Source organism: Sinohyriopsis cumingii, chromosome 10, assembly GCF_028554795.1.
Source record: "Sinohyriopsis cumingii isolate HCF-2022 chromosome 10, ASM2855479v2, whole genome shotgun sequence".
NCBI lineage: Eukaryota > Metazoa > Mollusca > Bivalvia > Unionida > Unionidae > Sinohyriopsis > Sinohyriopsis cumingii.
The window spans coordinates 52,470,747-52,494,961 of NC_142970.1; the positions used below are offsets into that span (position 1 = coordinate 52,470,747).

The window sequence follows — 24,215 nt, forward strand, 5'->3', positions numbered from 1 at the left end:
AACTATATAATGTAAAGCATACGGATGTACCCAATGTGCTGATTTAGTTGATTTGGATACACGTTTTTATTGCAAAATGTCGAGATGCATCATGATAAAGGACAGCAACATATCACTGTCTTCGATGCAGTATCGTAATAACTTTTAATTACTGTCATGAACTTCACATAATATGTGTGTATATATATATATATATATATATATATATATATATATATATATATATATATATATATATATATATATATATATATATATATATATATATATATATATATACGTGTGTGTGTGTGTTTCTTCTTACGGTAGTAGTTTGCTATTCTCGTTCTAACAATTGAAGTCCTTGGTGTTCTTGAAGTTAGTTCAGGCACTAGTTGAAAAGGCCATACGTTTAATATTCATTGATTTAGAAACTCAATGTATCTGGTATTCTGACGTTTGAATCTTGTAGAGCTTGTCTCTAAGGAGGAACTGTCTAACTTAGAATCTCACTTACAATCTCGCATGATTGATTTAAATTATTGTCCTAAACAGATTTATGAACCAATCGTTAATCTTCTTATTGTTGTTTACACTGTCCTTATCGCATTGAAAGAACGTTGTTCTTGCATGGGGTTTGTCTTTGTTTGTGTATGCAACGCAGCTTTAAGAATGTTCAGTCATAACCCTACGATGTCTTTGATCGTTGCAGTTTATAGAGATGACTAGCACTGGAATATCATTCCGTAGACATGCAACATCATGTCTCACCCAGAAACATTATCGTGAGACCAGGCCTTCCAGACCTAACATTAACCTATTAATGCTGATCGTCCATCGATGCAGCTCTTAGTGCCATATTTATAAGTCTTTGGAATAACTCAGCTGAGTTTTGAACCCGTGTCCTTCCACTTACCGACGCACTACGTAGGTCACCTGAGCGGTCGCGTGCGTTTCGAAATTGAACCTAAAGAAATTAAATGTTACGTCTTTGTATATATGTTTAGCTAAGCAGTGTATTTTTAGATTTTATACATATATAAGCCATTACAATTATTTTGTCTGAGAACACTTACCTTTGATCACACTCGAAAGTATATTGGTCATGTTGTCATAAACCTTTCAGAGCATAAAATCTGACCTAATGTTCAGACTAAAGAAACAATGGACCTCCTCTACTTTTTTGCCCTAAATGAGACTGTGCCTCATCAGTATTTGTTACAACTATTAACACAACAACGCCTAAGTACAGGCAGCCAAGAATATCTTAGTGTCAAAACATGCATACAATATTTGAAAGTGTAGCTGAAGATAAGGTAAACTAGAACTTCAACCTTTTCAGATATGGAGTCAAAATACCGACTTAAACGAAAGCAACGTTTTAGTACTTTAGACTATCCTTGTATTCTTCGAGCTATTTGGTAAAATATTTGCATCTATAGATCTGGTAAAGGTTATACAGATAGAGACCTAACGGATACAAAAAGGTAAAGCATTTGCGGTCACCATTAAAATGCGTCACCTTATGAAACGAACATTTGTACATGATACATTCTTTTTCCAAACGTTTTTCATTTCATTTAAAAAGATTTTCTGTTTTATATATACTAACATTAACTTTTCATATATTTTCTCTTGCAATGCATCTTGTCATAGCAAAATGTACATGCATCATTGACAATTTGTGTTAAAGAGAGACAAAGACACATATGAAAACCAAATAATGTTAACACCTTTTCGATACTAATTTATTTACCTGAATCCCATGACTCCCAAAATGCATGAAAGCCAGAACATTCAGCACATTGATCCATGGAATTCAGCAGACTAATCAAGACGCTTGAAACTTTCAGGTGGGAACTGATGATCACCAAGCACCAGAAGCTTTGTTCATGAATATGTGCAATGGTACAGCCCACCCATCTCCATACTTGGAATTGAGTAGAAAATGTATGATTTGGAATTCACTATTGTTACAGCGGGGCGCATTTTACTGCGTACAACAGATCCAGGTTAAACGGCCTTGGACTGATATCTACCCATTCTTTGTCGGGTCGAAACAGTTCCACTCTTATTTCCACTTTTATGCTCAATTTTTTAAATTAGGAAAGACGTGATTATGGTTTTAAACTTTTAAGTGCCACTACTTTGAATCAATGCGAAGGTACTTTAAAAGCAGACACTTACAAGCAAAGTAGTGCTTCCATGTCAGCACACCTAATATATGTGTGACAATATGATCACGTTGGACTTTCCGCTATTTATTATATGACTTGTAAAATAGTAAAAAACCAAATTAATATTATGCATACTATTGCATGGAATAAAATATACTAATATAGAGATGCTATAGCTCCTTTTGATCCGTTAAAATTATTGCTCTAGGAAAATAATTTCTTATTTATTTTCACGGTATGATATTTATTTTGGAAGCGGAAGGAATTGGTTTGTTTCATTTATAACCAATCTCATTCGTTTCTGTGCTGGAAATAATGCTATGTGGGGTGAAGCGGTCATCATAAACCGATCGATGAAATTGCGCTGGTCTTCAACAATTCTGTAGCAAGTGCATGACAAAAGCTGTTACCTATCAAACACTGAGTCCAAAATGTTGACACAGGTGTGTAGAGTTATTGGCTTGTACCTAATTATTGTTTGTCTTCGATATACTTTGACATGTTGAAACAGTTCTTGGTGGAAATAGATTTCCGTACACTTGTTGCTAATCCATCTGATGATGGTAGCAGTTACAGAGGCATCGCTGTGATTTGCTCTCATAAGATTCTGCTGTTGGATGGCTTAGGTGGCCGAATGAGGGCTATTAACACACCAGTGTAAAGTGTTCTGAAACTATTAATTGATCCTATTATGTTTTGAAATGTAAATGTCCTATCGTAAAGTTGAGGTTAACCTTAACCGAAAGCAAATTGAAAAATTAAGGGGCGCAATTTGAAATGATTGCGGGGTTAAACAGAAGCTTTCGTAGACAAAGTGATTTTGAATTATCCCTATGTGGAGGACGAAAATTAAACTTAACTTTATGCGGCGAAAGAAAAGAAAACGTCCATGACATTAACGTTATCCATTTCTAAGGCGACACGAATAAAATACCCGGTGCAAAAATTCCATTCCACACAGCACTTGCAGCATTGTTGCGGCTGCGGCTCCTGTGGTTGCAAAATCCGCTCTTTTGGAAAAGTATCCATAATTGCTTTGAAAAAGTGTACAGAGACTAAATAGTGTCTCATAAACGAATAAAATAGAGAATGCGTAGACATCGTTCATATTTAACTCGTACGTGAAAGCACCATTTCTTGAGCTATTCATTATTAAACACGAACCGCTGGACAACAACCATGGTCTTATTAAACACTGCTGTTGCAAACATGGTTGGATTAGTTAATATGTGGACATCTAAAAGCTGAAGCGTTGCGTGCACTAGAAAATTCATGAGCACCAACACTTTTGTTGATTTTATAATAACACTTAGTACATGAGACTGGGTATGAAATACATATTAACATGTATAGACGCTACCGAATCCGACGGAGCGTTGACGTGGATTTAAGCAGGTTTGTCGCCAAAGTGGGGTAAAATGAATTTACCTGCCGGAATGTTATTAATATTGATCCGGCTCGTCTGATATTTTCCAAGATCAAACTGGCAAAAGATTAAAATGTCTAAGGTGGACATTGAAAATTGTTTTGACGCTGCGGTCGCTGTCGCAAAGCAAACACCTGGTGTAAAATCAGAGACTCTTTTCTGTAGTTTGGTTTATGCAAAGACTACCAGTAAAGACATGTGGATGGTTAAATGTGTTTACATGCTACAGGTGAATAAGGCCACACTGTCGATTAATTAGTACCCATACTGATAATATTGACAGAAAAACCATTATAGAGCATAAAACTACCGATGTGAAATCAGTGCGGAACAACAGCCGCCAGATGAAATCAGCAAAGAAAGATATACGCTACTTGTGAAATACAAACACACACGCACGGTCCTGCGAGAAGAACCACATTCACTAATGTTGACGCTGGTGCTGCTGAATTTTGACAACATCAATTATCATAGGAACACCTATCGGATTTGTTGTCAGAGTTATATTGATAGCGACCAGTGACTCAGCAGATGCTGGTAAAATATCTGCATTTAAATTGAAGGAACAATTAGATCTATCTAATGTAATTTACTGCTGTAGGTCACTACATACGAAGTTTGGATGTCATAATTTGATACTATGTTTATTATGTTCATTAGCCACGTCCTTTTGGATAGTATATGTTCATCATTGATAACTACACATTGCGTGTTAGTGGCATTATACAAAGGTGTTGGACAGTTGATGAACGGTTTTAGTCTCTATATGTGTTGAATATATTTTTTCAGACGTTAGCTTTATAGTTTTTGAAAGATGTCTTTGTAATATGTTAGTGTTGTATTGTTTTGTCAAATATTTAATTAAAATTATTTTTTCAAGATGTGTATTTCTTCAAGATATATTTTTATGTATAACTTATTCAAAATAGTTGTTCTGTTTTATTTTTTCTTGATGATCTTTCACAATGTCAATCGGTATTATGATTTTAAAAAATATTGATTTGTTTCTTATCTTTTAAGATGTTTATTCTAAATTGTTATTTGATATGTTACTTGGAACGTAATAATATTATTTCTGTATTTCAAAATGTGCAAAAAGAAGTAAATTAAAGATACTATTTGAAATATAACACAAATTGATTTTCCTATAGTTTAGAAAGTAAAAAAAGTTGCTATTTACATTTACATTTCTAAACGTGATAAAAGATATGATATCAAGATTTCATTGAAAACGTAATAAAACATATTTTCAGGATTATATAGAAAAAAGGTATTACAGATCTAATTTTAAGATTATATCAAACGAACCAAACTATCAAGATTAGTATTTTCAAATAAACGGTAAAAAACATATGGGGGAAGTAATACAATAAACCATGTCAAATTAAATATAACTTGGGAAAGAGGACCCCTGGAAAACTGCGGTAAGAATCATCGACCCACTGGCAAGATTTCTCACACAGTCATATTGTCCAAGCCCGAGACTTGAATAAAGGTGGACATAGGTGATTCAGGTAAAATTGAAGTCATCGTTAAAGGCGAGTGCTTTAGACCTTTAGATTGCAAATTACATATTTAAATACGATTTATATTTTTAAAATTAGTTTACACAAACAGTTAATCAAGTTTGAAAAAATAAAAATTGCACATGTGCATTTCCAATATTGAAAAAATCTCGCAATATCGTTACCTATCTATCTATCGATTCTATTATATTTTATTTATTCTATTATATCTATTATAGTATATATATTATATTCTGTATATTATATTCTATCTATTACATTCTATCTTTTATATTCTATCTAATATATTATATTCTACTCAATCTATTCAATCTATTCTCTTTTATCTATTATATGCTATCTATCCTATTCTATTATATTATATCTATACTATTCTTGTATGTCTATTCTATTCTATCTATTCTTTTCTATTTTATTATATCCTATTCTATCTAATATATATATATATATATATATATATATATATATATATATATATATATATATATATATATATATATATATATATATATATATATATATATATATATTTCTTTTTCTATTATTTTATATCTAGTATATTCTATCTATTCTAATCTATCTATATATCTACCCACCCGTGAAGCCACCCATCCATTCAGTAATACATCCAACCTTTTACCTATGTAACAATCACTGTATATATATCGATCCCTGATCCCTTTCTTTCTATATATATATATATATATATATATATATATATATATATATATATATATATATATATATATATATATATATATAGAGAGAGAGAGAGAGAGAGAGAGAGAGAGAGAGAGAGAGATACACACGTACACAAAGGAAAACAGACAGACAGTGTGCAATTAGGAAAATCAAAAGAAATCATCATCAACATATTATCACAATAGTAGCAAACCACAAGATGATGAAGTTATTAATGGTTTATGAGGCGCTTAATTTTCATTTTAACCTAAAGAATTATTTATATACGGGATGAACAACTAAGTTGAAATTACCAACAACAATCTCCCATGAAAATTAAGACAATTTCATATAGCAGTGGAGAAAAAAATTACCAATTAAAAACCTTTAAAAAGACCTAGGTTTTTTTAGAACTGTATGAAAATAGTATAATAATGATAATAATAATAATAATAATAATAATAACAATAATATAAATAATAATAATAATAATAGTGTTAGGAAAATGTTTATTTGTAAACAATACACACTGTTTTACATATCTGGAGCAAGTGGAAAATGTCGGGGTAAAATTATCTCTGATTTTTTTAACTAAATTGACAAATTTGATATACTTGGCCTTTTGTTCAACAATGGGAAGAAACTATGAATCAGCTTGAGATTAACGGTTATAAATACTTCGTTGTTTAAGAATTAACTCAGACTCTATTAAAAAATCAGGTGGGATCTCGGTGTTTACTCCCTCTTCAGGCTTTTCAATGTAAATGGAGAAACACACACACACACACACACACACACGCATATATATATATATATATATATATATATATATATATATATATATATATATATATATATATATATATATAAACATTGTTTGGTTAGTCATATCATCTAAAGCTAGCATGCTGAAGTTGAACTTAATGTTTGTTGTTTATTCTTTACGTCATCTGAACAGTTATCTGCTCAGTTTGTGGAAAAAATATAAATTGCAGAAAAATCAAATAACTTATCTAAATTAAAAGTATACCTACTATAACTCTGGGATATTATAATCCCCATACTGATAAGCGAGAAAGTTAATAATGGGTACATATGCAAGAATGCGTATGATTCTACTGCAAGTTATGTACTGTGGGCAACGCCGGCAAGGATTCAGACGACAAGCTGTATATTTCTAAAATAGAACAAGTAGAAGAAGAATTGTTTCCTCTCAATCTTTCCTTGAACAGAGCACAAGGTCTTTTTCATCGCTACAAATCGTAAGTATAATACACTGATCTGCAACGTTCAAATGAAAATAAGTACAGACCTCACCGAATATAGTTCAAGAGTTCAACCAAGCATCCTCTTTCATTAAACGAGTGATGGATTACTTGTTTGATGTTACCATAATATTAATTTAGTAAGCACACTTAAAGAAAATGAAACAGACCTATATTTGTCAACATTTTGTAAAACGGGTTGAAAGTTTTGAAATGGCCAATAAAGCATTTTACTATTTTTACAAAGTGTACTTACCCACAAAACTCATGAAGTCTGCACGTAACTGTCAGTCCATCAGAGTGCCGATTATGAATTTTTTTAAGAAATGCATCTTGAAAAGGTTATGACATGGCACCTGAGGCATTTGAACAAACTGAACAGAACCATATCGAATTTGCATGAGGAAAAGACAAAATATTTTTTACGTGTTGCTCAGCCCAGAAGGTTTTCTCCAGACTACGATAACCTCACACAACTCATTTTAATTGATGAGTTTAAAGATTTAGTCTATAGTGATGGTCAATCCCACCTTGATGTGCACCTAGATGTGCAAAAGGTCGAAGATTTTAAAAATGATGCTCGGAAGGCTGATCATTTTTCATTGGCTCACATTGTTTGATTTGTCAATAGGTCTTCCTCGCGGCAGTTTTCTTGGTAAAGAAAAAACACCAATCTCATATGATCACTTCTAAGTCTGACATAACGTTTATGAAACAACATGGTGATAAGATTGATGAGACATCCTGATCTCTTTCTATGTGCATTTATTGGCAGAAGAAAGTGCATGTTAGTTATGATTATTGCAGATTAAAGAAAGGCAACATAATCAAAACAAAGCTATTTCAAAGTCCCTTATTTCTAGCAGATCAAAGTGACAGTCATGATTTGAATGCAGCCCATTTGTTTGGTCAAAGAACTCAGATCTGATATTATTATGGACAATTATGAACCATTTCATGCTGGATAGTTCTATATTACTTATTGGTGATTTTTATTCCTATTTAAACATTAAAAAAAACATGATCTTCTTATAATCGTTTATTATCAGTTACTTTCTTTATATCTAAGAAGTATTCTAATGGAAGTGTGCTGATTCAAGGAATAGATAGGCATTGTTAATGTTTCTCTTAATTGTGTACATTTGGCATCAGACGTGGTCACAGGACCCATGAAAATCGGAACAGTGACCCATTTACCACTCGAAACAGATTTTAAAAATAAACAAATTAAATATAAATCATGCACTTAACTACATGTATGCCAAAATCCATAAAAGGAAAGTGGTTGAATGACTTCTTTATAGATTGTTTCATAGAGAAGAAGAGAGAGGATGTGTTGTGTATTCTTCGTAATTCGGCAGAGAAATTTATAGTGAGGAGACAAAGGCAATGGTAAAAAATATTAGATGTTATCATTTGGTCTTTTGTATGTAACAAACAATAAGAGGCGGTCTGTGATTCTGTTCCTAATGATAATTTTCTTTTGCAATTTTAGAATATTATGGCTTCATTTCAATTTTTGCTGTTTTCTGCGTGTATGCTTACAGACTTTGTTTACATTATGTTTACAGTTTATATGTTGTCGCATGGTCGATATTTGTTTTTGGTTCGAGAGGATTGTCTTCCAAATAAGTTTTAGCAAGATCCTCGTCTTTGCAATTCATTTTCAAACAAGCATTTGCTTGTTACATTATAACAAGGATTATCCCATGCCGGTAAAACCTATACATACAAACGTATTAATTATAAATTCTGCTGTAAAAAAAGTCTTTGCCCAGGAAGAATACTTATACAAAAACAAAACAAATAAAACATTTCCCTATCAGTTCATGCAAAAATAGCAACACATGCAATATCAGAGACAACAATTATGTACTTTTGGATACTTTGGTGAATGCAAGTTTATTAAACACTGTTTACATAATAATAAAATAATTAACCGGATCTGGCTGGTGTCCAGTCGTAAGGTGCATCACTGTTATGTTCTTGTCGCACTCCTGAACTATGATCTAAAATGCAGAGTTCAAAATCCTGATGATGTCGTATGTATGACTCTGTGTTATAATGTAATGTTTGGATATTGCACGTTTCTATGAAATAAAGAATAATTCAGCATTTTTTTCGTTTTGAATGTTTTTCACCCGAGTTATCATCAATAATGTATGCTCATTTGTTTTGACCAAAAATACCGTGATACGTAAATATAAGCTATTGGACACGTATGATGCAGAGGGGCAAATACTATATATGCTCAGAATAAACACTATTAATCATGGAGAATATGCAATGGAAATAGAATAGTTAGAGAATATGATTGTTTCCGGTTCCTACATAACTTATACATAGTGGAATTGAATGCCAGAACGAGTTCATGGTTGCAGATTGCCAGTGGATAAAACTGTTCCCTCAAAGGCCAGCATAATTATACATAAAATTCCCAAGCATCGTCAAATATACCAATCTGCAAGAATCAAACATTTTGTACATGGAACAGACTTAAGAGCTAAAGAAGGTTCGAATAAAGACTTAATAAAATCTTTTCTTGTTTTGCTGTCTAGGACCAAATAATTCAGTGCTAACACATAATGTATTTAGTCTGTTTGATCACAAACACCTTTAACTTACAGAAGCATGGAAATATAAGTTTTGAAGGAAAGTCTCCTTCACAAGCAAACTATTTGAACATTGGAAATTTAAATTAGAACGGGCAACGGTATGACACATGCTATAGCAATTATATCAAAAGCAATGTGTTGAACTGAGCTCAGATGAATGGATATCGTTTCCATAACCGTTTCGATATTATACTGCATAACGAATGTGTTGTTTGCCTAAATTGCCTAACGCTGTAACGCTGACACATTTCAAATCATGCAGAAAACACTTGGTCACCTTGAAACCATCCAGTAGACAACCAATGAATATTCCGGCATTTCCTCCTTGGCTGTGATATTTCCCATCAAAGAATGTGGCGACAGGAGTGTATAGAGGAATGCTCGCACATACTGACATCACCTTGGGTAATGAAAATAAAATGGTAAATTCATGTCACTTTGAAGATGAGCAGGTTTATAAACAATATTTTATCTGACAGTGGTCAGATGGCTCTTATTTGTGGAATTCTGTGATTTATTTTCATTCATATCGAAAGTTTGATATGGGAATAAACAGCTTATTTAATGAAAGTTTATTAATTTGATTAAAGCCATTCGGTTTATTGGTGTTGTTGTGGTGGTAGGAGGATCCAGAATCACAGAGGAACTGTCACAATTCCAACTATATTTACCAACAAAACACGTCATCTTTTAACATACTAGGGTAATAAAACACAGATATTGGAACAATCGTTTAAAAGTAATTTGTTCTGCGCCATTTATTACGAATTATAGCGCTTTCTTTCATAGGTGAAGAATACTTAATTGTGCAAGCTGCTTTTATATTAGATGTACGAATAACTTACATTTTTTCCTCTTGTCCAAGTTTCTGGAGGGCCTGCAATATTGCACATATTCATAACCAAAGCTTCAGATGCTTGGTGATCATTAGTTTCCAGATGACAGTTTCCCGCATTAGGGTTTGACTGCTGAACACCATGCATCAATATACTGATAGTAGTCACTTTGTGGCATGTGTGGAGGACCGATACTTATGAAAATAAATTGATATTGTGTAAGTACTAAAGTTAGAGAATTGTTTCAGATTTTATGTCTGACTCACATATATATGTTTCCTCGTCTGTCTCTATAATACAAATCAGCAATGGTGCAGGGCCTGTATCGTATGAAGTCGCATTGGAAGAGATAGGATAATTAAGTGTTCCTTTTAGTAGATATGATATTAAAAGTCTTTTTAAACATAAAGAAACACTTGTTGATGGGAACTGTTTACTAGTCCCAACATTTGAGTATAGTTTCGCTTTGTTCTTTGTAACCGCCAGGACTTTATCTTTTTATGCTCGTTACGGTCTCCATCTGTGGAACATATACCTCAATTCATAATCATAATTTATTTGGATAAACAGTGTGAATAAATCAAGCGTACACTAAATCAATCAAATACTAAATTTGTTGCTTGACTCCAGCCGTGGAAATGGCAAATCTCTAGTGTAGCCTAATATTTGCCTCTATCGAATTTTTTATTAGTGTTGTAACACTAAGATATTTCATATTGCTATGTTATTTTCAATTTTACGCACCAGTTATAGTTTGTACACTCTCTGGTATTGTTAGGTTGATAGTTGTTATAAATGTCGATAAGGTCGATTCTTTCATGGTTGTTAATTATGTTGTGTTACGTGTTTAGGCTCGAATAAATAGTGAGAAAAGAAAGAGTGAAATCAACATGCTTTGAAAAATATATCAAATAATATTTCTCTGGAAACATACTGTACATTTTTTTTTTTTTATATATAAAATATATGAACTTACGGTTTAATAGAATCAAATCCAACAATAATCCAGGAATAATTCAATAATAATTTTAGTCGTCCTAATAACATAATGTTCTACTGATTTCAAGTTCGAATGCCGACGAAGAATCCAAGATGGAAGACGATGATGTATTCTGCAATATGTAGTGTTGAAGTCTACACTTCCTTTTAGAAACTAGAATTATCACTCCGGTTTTAGATAGCTGAATAATTGTATATACAGAAACTGTCATTGTTCAACAACTTTACATAAGCACACGTATTTTCCAGAAACATGGCAGAATTATTCCTTTTGAATCCAAGTAATTTGACGTTATTCTAAACTATGTTATTTGAAATAACTCCAAAAGTACAACATACAACTTCCAGTGTAACGGCGCAGCTTCTACTGATAATAATTATCTAAACAATAGGGTATAACGTCTTCTAAACGTAAACAGGGGGTCACGTGATCATGTTCTCGAAGCTCATAGGAACCAGTAACTTGTTAAAGGTCACCTACACCCAGTGTTACCCTGTCGAAAACCAATTACTTTACTCTAAAAAATAAAATTATTAAAACAATTGTTTACATCTTAAACACAAAATCCCATCATGAGTTCGACAACCCCGAGTGGCCGATGGTCTAAAGCGCTCTCCGTTACTGATCACTGCCATCTCACCTCTGCGTTGGTTCGAGTATCTGATTCGGGTAATGTGGATATGTCTGAAAACTTGCCTGTAACTTCTCATTAGTCGGTGATTCTTTCCGGGGTTTTCCCTGGTTCTTCCTCCACCATTAATCCTGGCCACCATGTATAGCCTATCGTGTGCTGGAAAATGGCGTTTAACCCGATAACAACAACAACAATGACCTCGACCTCAACCAATCATTTTAAAAGACAGATATAATTTGATTACGTGGTTGCCACATGAAAGGATTTAGATCAACACCTGGTGTTTATAAACTAACAGTCAAGGTCAACCTATTTTCTGAAACAAGTATCATCTCTAGTGAATGAATTTACATTACAATATCATGTAATGAAACATTTTTAAAAAAAATAAAACTTGCAAACAACGAAATTGAATTAAATATGTATTAAATCAAATATAAGTCAATAAAATACAAATACCATTTGTGTGTGATAAGGTGATGGTTGTCGTCAAAACTGAATGCGATGGCGTCGCGTTAACATGCATGTTTTCTGTAATTGAACATAAAACATTCAATAATACCTCTTCGTATAATTGAACACATATCTTTACCAAAATAATGTTATATGAGTTAGTGCTTCATGCATATCACATGAAGGCAGTGGAATGATGTTGCTTGAATATGGTAAATTATCACAAAGACGACGTGCTGTTCAACATATTCGAAGAAGTCCTGTCTCTGTAGTCGCAACACTTACGGAGCATAATGTCTGAACCCATATAGTTTATAACCTTTTATTCCTGTGAGATTAGAATCTTAAATAATTCAACAATATCCCATTGTTTTCATCTATATATTGGTATAAAAATTGTAAGAATTTGAGAAATTCTAAGTATGACTTTGTATATTGATGTTTATAATCAAAGTTTAACTTTGTTATCACTTTGGTGACCATGGAGTCCGTTATTTTACGTACTGTCTATTAACTGTAATTTATGGTTATGCTTTACTGTTCAGCTACGCAGTATTCATATAATGTGCTCTACAGAGAAGACATTAATTCTAGAATAGTGTAAACGGCATGGGTAGTGGTCAACACAATCGTTCATTAGCAGGTGGTTTTGCATCCAACCATCGCATGTTGGATACCACATAGGTTAAATGTTCTATCTATTAAAACATGAGCTTTAAGATGGACAACTACAACAGCAATAACAATCGAATCAAATACATTATCATAAAGACGACGTGTTGTTCAACACATTCGAAGGTGTCCTGTGTCTGTAGTCACAACACTTACAGAACATAATGTCTGACCTCCTGTTTACGTTTAAGATTAAGTAATGGTTTCTAACTTTTTATCCCACCGAGATTAGAATCTTAAATAATTCAGCAATATCATATTGTTTGTATTTCTATATTGTTATACAATTTGAAAGAATTTGAGAAATCCTAAGTATGACTTTGTATATTGATGTTTATAATCAAAGTTTAACATTGTGATCAGTTTGGTGACCATGGAGTGTGTTATTTTACGTACTGTCTTTTAACTGTAATTTAAGGTTATCTCTTTACTGTTTGATTACGCAGTTTGCAAAAGCACAACACATATAATGTGCTCTAGAGAGAGCACATTTTTCTAGAAGAGTGTAAACGTCATTCTTAGTGGTCAACAGCGTTGTTCATTGGCATGTGGTTCTGAATCCAGCCATCGCATGTTGGATATCACATAGGTTCAAGGTTCTATCTATTAAAACATGGTCTCCAAGATCGACAACTACAGTAAATGTAACAATGTAACAACGATTACAACACCAATACTATGGTTACAACGAGAATAGCAACTATTGCAATGGTATAAAAACAAAAGCGAAGTAAAGTTAATGATATTCATTAACAATCATTACGATACTTGCAAAGATGACTGTGAAATGTTATTGTGCTAAATAATAATGATGATGGTGTTTATGGAACTAGAGATTCGTCAGAACGATAACATATGTTTGTCCAAAACAATTAAGGAAACGCAGTGGGTAAGTAAAGCATGCGTCACATGATGTTTGTATGGGTATATATTGCCTAATATGTGTAAAAATGCTGTTAAATACACCATACCGTGCATACAGTTGCATCTTGATCCATTTGCATCAAAAATTGCTGAAAAAGATTCATTATATAATGTAAACCTAGCTTTATTAGTAGCTTCTCAGTTTTTCAACTACCAATGTCAAAGTATTTTCGCCTATTATATATTACGGATCTCTGCTACGTATAAATATTATGAAATAAAGTCCTGCTATTTAATTTCAAGGATAGATACAACCTCCCTCGTCTTCAACAAATTCTACAGCTTTAAATAACACACCAATTAGATGAAAATTACAGTGAATCATTTTAAAATAAATGAAAAAGGACACTTATTCTTTCTCACTAATACACGTTTTAATGAAATTATAATCCTTTGATACTTTGCAATATCTAATGAAAGAAATAAAGGCTGTGCGAATGAAGTTTTAATTGTTTCTTTTCATGTTAATACATTTTTCAGATTGGTATAACATGTATGTTTAATAAAATTGTGTAACGATCAGTTATAAATGGTATACATACATCGTTTGTAAATTAACCTTGCTGTCCATTACTTACTGCTGTAATGGTTGATGATCTCCCACTGACATACCCTTGTTTCATAGCTTTGCATGGAGCCCAAGCTAACCCAAGCTATCAAGAAACATAATACTATATGTAACAATATTAATACAAAATGATGCAAGTTTATTCGTAATATATTTATCATAAACGTGTTGTTATATTATTTTACACATTAAATACATTATTATGTAATTTGCTTCTCTCGGTGTAATTGCTTTCTTTTGTTTTGTCTGGTGGTGACTTTTTCCTGAGCTAAATACAAATTCGTTATATAAAAGCCAAAGAAGATTATGGTAGAACAGTTCTGAAGAAAGAAAGCAAACACAAATTTAGTACCCCACGTCATGTAACGTCATTAAACGTCGCAACGTGCTGGAACATATTTAATTTCCGTAGTCAGTTTTAGGAACTTGAATTCAAAAAGGAACTGAACGTTGATTTGAAAGAGATCCCTGTAATCAGCGAGTCAGGGCTAGACAATGTGTGATGTTTTATACTAAATACTTTTATTCTTCAGATGCTGAAAATAAGTCCTACGCTCATGTATTTAAATAGTAGGGCAAATTGTACTGCATGAGTTGTATTGGCTTCAAGAAAACAAACACCTTCTTGAACCGAAGAAAGGAAAATGAGTTGATCCCACGATATATGTATAGATAACTGATACAAGAAAAACAATATATATATATATATATATATATATATATATATATATATATATATATATATATATATATATATATATATATATATATATATATACTCAGGCAAGGCGATGGGTGTTTTGTACCCGTGGACCTGGGTTGGAATATCCGTAGAGTACGAATTAAAAAATGTCTAACCAATAAGATAGTATTATTTGTATTAAAATATGAATTGTGCCCACTATTATCAAGCATTCTTCTACATAATCTGTGATAACAGTTTTCTTTCTGTCTGTTATATATTTATAATTCTCTAAATTAATTATATATACCTTGATATCTTTCATAGGAATCTGGAATGACTGTAGATACATGAGAATTAATTAATAGCCGTGATGCGAGATTGTCTGCTACACACGAGTGCATATACCACCGATTGAGTAACATCATTTTAGGTGATGTGTGCTCAGTCCTGAGGGAGTATGGGCTCGAATGTGCAGACAAGGCGATGGGTGCCGTTTACCCACATACCTGGGTTTGAATCTCTGTAGAATACGAATTAAACATTATCTGACCTGTATCATAGTATTATTTGTATTAAAATATTAATTCTGCCCACTATTATGAAGGTTTCTTCTAAAGAATCTAGAGATAGGACATTTGGTTCTGTATGGTATATATATATATATATATATATATATATATATATATATATATATATATATATATATATATATATATATATATATATATATATATATATATATATATATATAAGATAACATGTTAGATGGCAATAATTTATATACAGATGTAAGACTATAGTTATAATGTAAGGTGCATACCCTTGGCGAAGTTAACTGAACAATATCGGCGTCATTTCATATTGTACCGCTTCCTTCACATAAAGTTGGGAATTTGTTGATTTTGTTAGTTTATTTCTTAATCAACACAAGAATTTATGAAAGGTTCTTCATCCCAAAATGTTATTATCCTAAAATATTTGACATATGGATTGTGTACATTATTGAATTGAAAGTATATCCGGAAATGCCCAGGATTCTATGAATCAATCCGGAAGTGAGACATATATATTGCGAAGAAAATTCACCAAACCTTTGGTTCAAATATTGATAATCTTTTTGTATAAGTGAGTTCTGTTTGTATATCGTATTTTCGCTTTATTTTTTAAATACGAGGCCATGAGCATGTCAAGACAATATTTCACCGAGATTCTATACATTTTGATAGAGAAGGGGCAAATACTTAAATTTTGATCGCGTAGTGAGTAAAACTCTTTAATAAATTGGATCTGATATTATGCTAATTTGAATTGAAATTGCGTTTCCATTTTGGGATCTCTATTTTTGCATGGTCATTATATATATATATATATATATATATATATATATATATATATATATATATATATATATATATATATATATATATATATATATATATATATATATATATATATATATATATATATATATATATATATATTACCTTTATTATGTAGAAGACAGGGCCCGGTTTTCCGGTCACTGCCGAACAGCTCAGCATACAGTACTGAAGTTAACACATGAATTATATGTCTTTATTTTGTACATGAAGAAATAATTTTGTGTGACTTTCGCACTGATTCTTCTTCTATAAATAGTTTCTACTTATGCAGGGCTTACACTGGGGTTCCAAATAATGGAATCTTCATGGCTTAAATATGGTTCGTGATTAAAAGAGGTTTTGTGTTCATGCTATGAAGGAATGGTTTAATTGTTGTCCCGTTGATCAAAGCGTCTACGTACAATTTAGTAGATTCATTTCTGAAGCATGTGAGTGCATGTATAGCTTGTCCTTTAGATAGATGTGATTGAGGTAGCACCATGTATTATAATATGAGAACTATTATAAGTTAAGTAGTCGCGACTGAGCGAATGACCTAAATGAGACTTTGATAGAGTAAGTTAAGGCAAATATACCTTGGAAATGTTCTGCAGCCACGGTAACATCTATACATGTTTGCTATGCTTCCCTTGTGACTTTTTCTGTTTTTATGGGGCCCCGAGTGTTCTAAGGTACTCACCGTTACTGATCACTGCCATCCCACCTGAGTCTGCGTGAGTTTGATTCTCGGGTACGGCCGATGTGGTTATGTGTAAAACCCTGCCATTAGATTCATTTAGATCGGTGGTTCTTTCCGGGCTTTTCCCGGGTTCTTCCACCATTTATACTGGCCGCCATGTATAGCCTATCTAGTGCTGAAAAATGGCGTTAATCCCTTCAAAAACAAATATGTTTTGACATATAGGGAAACTATTGCTATGGTAAGACATCTAATATGAGACTGCTACATTATTAGAGTTTGTTTCATCCTCGCTCGTATATTTGACCCAGGTGCGTGTTTGTTAAGAGTGAGCGCGCATGTAAGTGAGTGATCGATCAGTGCACGAAACGGACGTTAACGTCGAGCACCTGACACCTAATAAAAGCCATAGGCAATCGTCATATTGGCTCGGGACGAACACTATCTTAATCGTTTTGTATAAGCCATGGTGGTGACCACCATTCGAGAGAGAATTGTAACATTTTAATATTTAGGGTCTTCGTGTCTGGTTTTACTGCTATCTCGTGTGTTTTCCTGACATATCAATATATTGTTGTTTTTGCAATGTCTTCTTTTAAATAAGCACGTTAATCAAACATATGTATTATTTCACAGGCATTGGAGATAGGTATCTTAATTTTGTGGTCAGAAATTCTCAGGAATAACATGTTCGTTAAAGATGACTGTCTCGAAATTATCAGACTTTGCAGAATGATTAATTATTTCAAGGTCACCACATACCCGAATAAATATATAAATAAAAAACGCATGATAATATAAAATTAAATATTTATATAATAATTATTTAATAAAGTATGTAACAGGCAATCTGTGTCAGCTGACATGAACAAAACCGATATTTATTCGGACTATACATATTATCAATCACCTTTATCCCTGACATAGCTGTCATTGATGCATACTGCTTTTCAAAACATTACTATTGAAATAAACTTTTCCTAAGAACCATTAATTTATTATTAGTTTAATATGGCAACACAAATAACAGATATACATGTTTTCACTCGATTCCTATTTTTGCGTATCTTCGCATGCTTATGTTTATCACTGTCATGTTGGGGCCACGAGTGGCCTAGTGATCTAAAGCGCTCACCGTTAAGGATTACTTCCATCTCAGTCTGCGTGGGTTCATGTCTCGGATTCGGCTAATGTGTGTATGTGAAAAAGCTAGATAGTAGCTTCTCGTGGGTCGGTGGTTCTTCCCGGTGTTTTCCTGGTTTCTTCCTCAGCATTTACAAATGCCGTCGTGCATATCATATCTTGTGCTGAAAATTGGCGTAAAACCATACAACAACAACAACAACAGAATTATCAAATAATGATACACAGATGCAATTGTCTTACAAGAGTAAAAGTAATTCAAATATGTTCATAGCAAGCAGGGAGAATCATTGAATCCCAGTTGTTAAAACACACAATTTTGTATTAATTATTATAAATTTCAGTTCACGGACAATGCTAAATTTATGGATGCTTATTTATTCACCTTTGTTTACCACTTTTGGTGGCACATCTTTAAAATACTTTGCTAAATCCGGTGTTTTGTCATAAAATGTCTGAGTTCTCAACATAATTTATTATATTCGAAAAGAAGCATAAAACCAATTATTATAACTGATGTTCTCCTTTATACGGTCTGAATATAGGAAGACATTAAAAGACACTAAATGATGACGTAAACACTGAAAATTGATAAAAGCTGAATGCATGGTTTATTTGGGTAAAAAAAGCGTGTTTAACAGAGTGACTGTGCTGTCAGAGTTTTTTTTTCTTAAGTGAATAATCAAACATTGAACTGCCCAAATGTTACTAAATGATGAAGTGGATAAACTACACGATATAGTGATACGGAGCCGCATAAAGAGTCTCCAAATAATATAGGAAATGATAGAATGGAAATATAATGGATGGTGTAAGATTTAGAGGAGATCTGTGTACTAAAGATAAACCTTTTATTAAAATAAGAGAAACAAGAATGAATAAGATGTCATATGTTTACAACATTTCGTTTATGGAAAAAAATATAAGAGACCTTAGAAACAGACTATAATCCAGGGAATTGCTTGGGAATCCGTTCAAGCGGCAAGATGGATAACAGACGATAGAGTAGGTGTGGTGCAACTTCTTGAAACGTTTGAACCTCGAATGATGAAGTATTGTTCTAAGGTAACTGTTTCTATCTTTTAAATAATTTATTTGTTTTCATGATTCTCAAAGATAAATATTTAAGTTACAAGTTAAAGAAGTTCATGTAGTGGCACTTCGTTTTGACATGTATAAATCGTATTTTCATATACATTTAGAATAGAAATGTGGAATATTTTTGTACACTTTATAAATATCACTTTCCTTAAATTAATGGACTTTTGTCCTTTCGTTATATAAAATGGATTTTAGATGCAAAACTCCACTTGATTCAGGGTTTACAGAAATGACATATCAATGCGTTGAATTACACGATGAGCAGAATAGGGCTACACAAGGGTATATGTTGAAAGAGTACATCACTCGCTCTTTAGTTTATAACTATTGTACGCTTCCCCCCTTGATCAATATCTTTGGACAACACAGATCGAATTACTGGTTCTTAACTCAATTGCGAAATCTTGTTTTGCATTTTTCTATTTCGGATCAAACACTATTCCTAGTAGTGGATACAGGAAGGTAGCGGGTTCATCAGGAATACAAGCTTCATGTGGTCGAAGCGTGCTCTGCATTGACATAAAGATTGTCATAAACTTAATAATGTCTTTTGTGGCAACTGACTTAATCTGAATTCTGTAAATTAAGAACCTCGATCTATCAAGGTGATTTTGTTTTCTTTAAAAAGACACAGCACTTTAGAAACTATAATGAAACTATACAATTTAGTATTCAAATTCTATTGAGGTTACATCTCCTGCTGCGAGATACCATGAAGAGTAATCTTTATGATGGTCAACATATTGCATATGTGAGAAATTGGTTTTCTTATTTTTCAGTCTGATCTGCATACTAAAGAAAAAGTAATTGCACTTCCTTTCAAATCATCTGAAATGAAAATAAATGCTTTCCCGTTAAAATTTATACCATTAGCAACTAGTTGGCGCGAACAATTAGGTTGTCTCAAAACATCCTCCCTCTATAACAAAGAGATCTTAATATGAAGCCTCATAGCTAATATAATTGTAAATGAAACAAGCGAATGCTGGTTTTCACAAATCTTTAAATAATTCAAGCTAAACAAGGGGCAAAACAATGTTGTAATATATGCACATAATCTTACGATCAACTGAAAATTTGTTGACATCTAAACTCTTGTTTAGATTCCGCATATAAATTGTCTGTGAAATCAGCGAAACTACGTGGATGCTAGTGTTCATAGGCTGTGATATTTGCACATAATGTACTCATCCTTGAATGCGTTATAGCTAATAATGAGATGAAGCTTCGTACCAAACATGGTTTTAAAAAATAATAAATATTAATGTTAGAATATATACGAAGCTGACGGAAGAAGTGAACAGTATGTGTCCTTTGCCTTACTGTCCAAATCGGCGAGTAGAGAAATATAACACCTTTTTACCATGTCACCTTACTAAAATGAAAACATCTAAATAATATTATCTTATTAACTGTTGTGAAGGGCTATTATCACGATTTTAAAATGAGAGACAGATAGATGTAGATAGTTTGAGAGAGACAGAAAGTACCATCAAAGTCATGATTTTGATTTTTACACGTCCACCGACCTGAAATAAAAATGTATTTTCTTTGTATGTATGTATGTATGTATGTATGTATGTATGTATGTATTCATCTTCAATTTTCATATAATGCTGGTTCTCTTTAAAAACATTTATCAGCTTTTCTCTCTATAATGGAACCATAAAAATGTGCAAATTATTCAAATTAAGGGTTTGGGACAGCAAAACCCCTTGTTTTAGCCATATATAGTTTGGTTTAATTTTATTCAATTCAAACAAATGTTTCTTTCAGAATGAAAATATTTTGCCCGTGTTTTACACAGACTTCCAATGAGATACGATTCGATTGACGTAAATCGAAATAAGAGTGATGAATATAAGTCAGACAAAAAATCGCCTACAATAATTTATGAAACAATGAAATGAAAACAAATATTTCATATATAATTTTACAAAGTTAGCAAAGTACAATATTAGTGGAATATCTGTTTTACAAAAGCTTTAAAATCTCTGTGTGGGAGGCTCACTTCAAACAGGGTATTGCTAATCCTTGCAAGAGCTCGAGGTGGAAGCATGTGAAAGTGTTACAGGTATCAAGACCAGCGGTACATGAATAGAAAGGGTCTTCGTAATAGTTGTAAATATGATAAATCAGGACTTAAGTTTGTTCAATTTATTATTGAAAGTGATTCGCAACTGTTACACTCTCGCTATAAACCACATCCTCCAATATCACCGTCTGGTTAAGGATCCCATTATTTCTCTGAGTTAAGTTATATCACACATACTTAATTTATTTTGCTGAATTTCAGTGGATTGTTTGTTGTTATCTGATTTTACACTATATCACGCTATTTTCTTTGTGGTTTTGTGTCCATTATTTGAAATATTAAATTACAACATTGCTTATGGGATTACTCATAATAACAATGATCACTTATAGCCCTATACACACACACATACACAGACACGTATATATATATATATATATATATATATATATATATATATATATATATATATATATATATATATATATATATATATATATATATATCTTCCATTACAAAAGTGTAAGATGGATTATTGCACTATTTGAAGAAAAGTTAGAAAATATTTCTAATCAACATACTATGATACTTTTCAGGATGGTAAGCAACATAGCCGCTACAGTGACATCCCTCTGATGTGTTCTGATGCAAAGAGTAATGTGCTAAAAATAAATTAAACATGCATTTAGGCAAAAAGCAAAAACAACTACGGTGGAATAGCAGCAGGATGAACTGATGCTAATGATAATAACTGTAATTATATAAATGATATTTTGCTAGTATTGATGCGTAGGAACTCAAAGTCGTACTCAGATGACATTTACTAGAATTTTTAGTATGCTTATATTGATGTTTGAGGAATATTAGGTGTGTTTTTTATCGACTACCTTGGTGGCATAGGCATTTTACAAGCACATCTGAAATCTAAATTTAATGTAATTTCACCAGGTATGTGCGCGACAAGTAAGCAGATCAACACTGCTGACTAATTAGTAGCTGATGGACTGCATCAAAATTCCCGAAATTCGTGTGAACAAGTGATAATAAATACACATGCAGACACTGCAAATGAAACAAAATGATGTATAATTGAATACCAGTAGTTGTACCCGCCACTTGAAGGGGGATGACATATCCATACACCCTCACACGCAAGGAAAATGTTGATTTCATGTCGCTTCTTGGGGAAATATATGTTAAGATATTTGGATTTATATCTAGAACTCCACATTATACCATCAATACACAGTGTGACGTGACCAACAATCAACACCGCACATTATACCATCGGAGCCCCGAGTGGCCGAGTAGTCTAAAGCGCTCTACGTTACGGATCACTGCCATCTCACATCTGCCTGCGTGGGTTCCAGTCTCAGATTCAGCCAATGTCGGTATGTGAGAAAGCTTGCCAGTAGCGTCTCGTGGGTCGGTGGTTCTATTCCGGTGTTTCTCCGGGTTCTTCCTCCACCATTAATACTGGCCGCCATGTATAGCCTATTGTTTGCTGAAAAATTGCGTTAAACACTATAACAACAACAACAGCATTATACCATCAACCATACATGTGTTGTTACCAGCTCCATACAAATTCTGTCCCGTGTGCAGTGACCAACATCAATTCATATAGCATCCCACTTACGATATCAAACATGAAGTGTGTACTGACTACCATCTAGCACCGAATATCCATCTTCTCACATTATATATAATCAACACGCTGTGTGTAGTGACAGGTACCTATGATATGCAATATACCAGGCAATATTGACCGCCACAACGAATTATATAGCAGAAGAACGTGGACGAAAATATCCCTTCGATTTCGTACGTGAACGTGAATGTAAGCAGTTGTAAAGCCCAAATCGACAACGAGAACAACCATTTAAACACAATTTGTTTACGACAAACTACTTCACCATTTTTGCAACAAATAAACTTGTTTAATAATATTAGTAATTTAAAAAAAAAAAAACTTATATAAATCGAACAAGAATATAAATGTACTCATTTTAGACAGGGACGTGTTTATAAGGTTGATAACGTTCTGGAATCAAATTTGGTTTCCAAATATGCCTTCATGTTGCCATCATGCACAATTCATTTTTGGGATAACGAGAAGAGATAGAAATAATGTTCTCAAGGCCAGCTATTTTCTCATATGGTAAATAATGTCGACTTCCAGAGGTGGTCATCAATAAGATTTAAACTATGTTACACAGTAATCGTTAAGAAACTAGACGGCTACCTAGTGGACGATGAATTTTGTCTGCGTTGATGACATCTTTAGGTTTTCGATCTATAAGGTTCATCTTGAGCGAACACCACAGGATTCCAAGAAGCTGTTTCGAAACTGTGATCCAAAGGTAATGATGCTCAAAAGTATTAATTATTTTTATTTTCATCTCTATTAAATAATGGTTTCCCATGTATTCAG

The 24,215-nt window shown here is 32.8% G+C and overlaps 1 protein-coding gene across 1 annotated transcript; it reads right to left on the reverse strand.

The window, feature by feature from the left end:
• Nucleotides 1-8,954: 8,954 nt before the first annotated feature.
• LOC149790158 (uncharacterized) lies at nucleotides 8,955-17,032 on the reverse strand. The gene is made up of 7 exons (XM_089973405.1): nucleotides 16,926-17,032; nucleotides 14,767-14,841; nucleotides 14,236-14,277; nucleotides 12,599-12,670; nucleotides 10,515-10,699; nucleotides 9,947-10,069; nucleotides 8,955-9,063 (listed from the first exon to the last, which is right to left on the reverse strand). The coding sequence occupies exons 2-7, from the start codon at nucleotides 14,819-14,821 to the stop codon at nucleotides 8,971-8,973; spliced, it is 570 nt and encodes a 189-aa protein (XP_089829531.1). The 5' UTR covers nucleotides 14,822-14,841; nucleotides 16,926-17,032; the 3' UTR covers nucleotides 8,955-8,970.
• Nucleotides 17,033-24,215: the final 7,183 nt, after the last annotated feature.

Bases quoted from the DNA above. Each gene is read 5' to 3' on its own strand.
- LOC149790158 (XM_089973405.1), bottom strand. From the start codon at position 14,821: ATGCAAAGCTATGAAACAAGGGTATGTCAGTGGGAGATCATCAACCAT. The intron at 14,278-14,766 runs GTAAGTAATGGA...AATCTTTTTCAG, and splicing joins GATCATCAACCATTACAGCA to CAATTTTTGATGCAAATGGA. The intron at 12,671-14,235 runs GTATGGTGTATT...GTTCAATTACAG, and splicing joins AAGATGCAACTGTATGCACG to AAAACATGCATGTTAACGCG.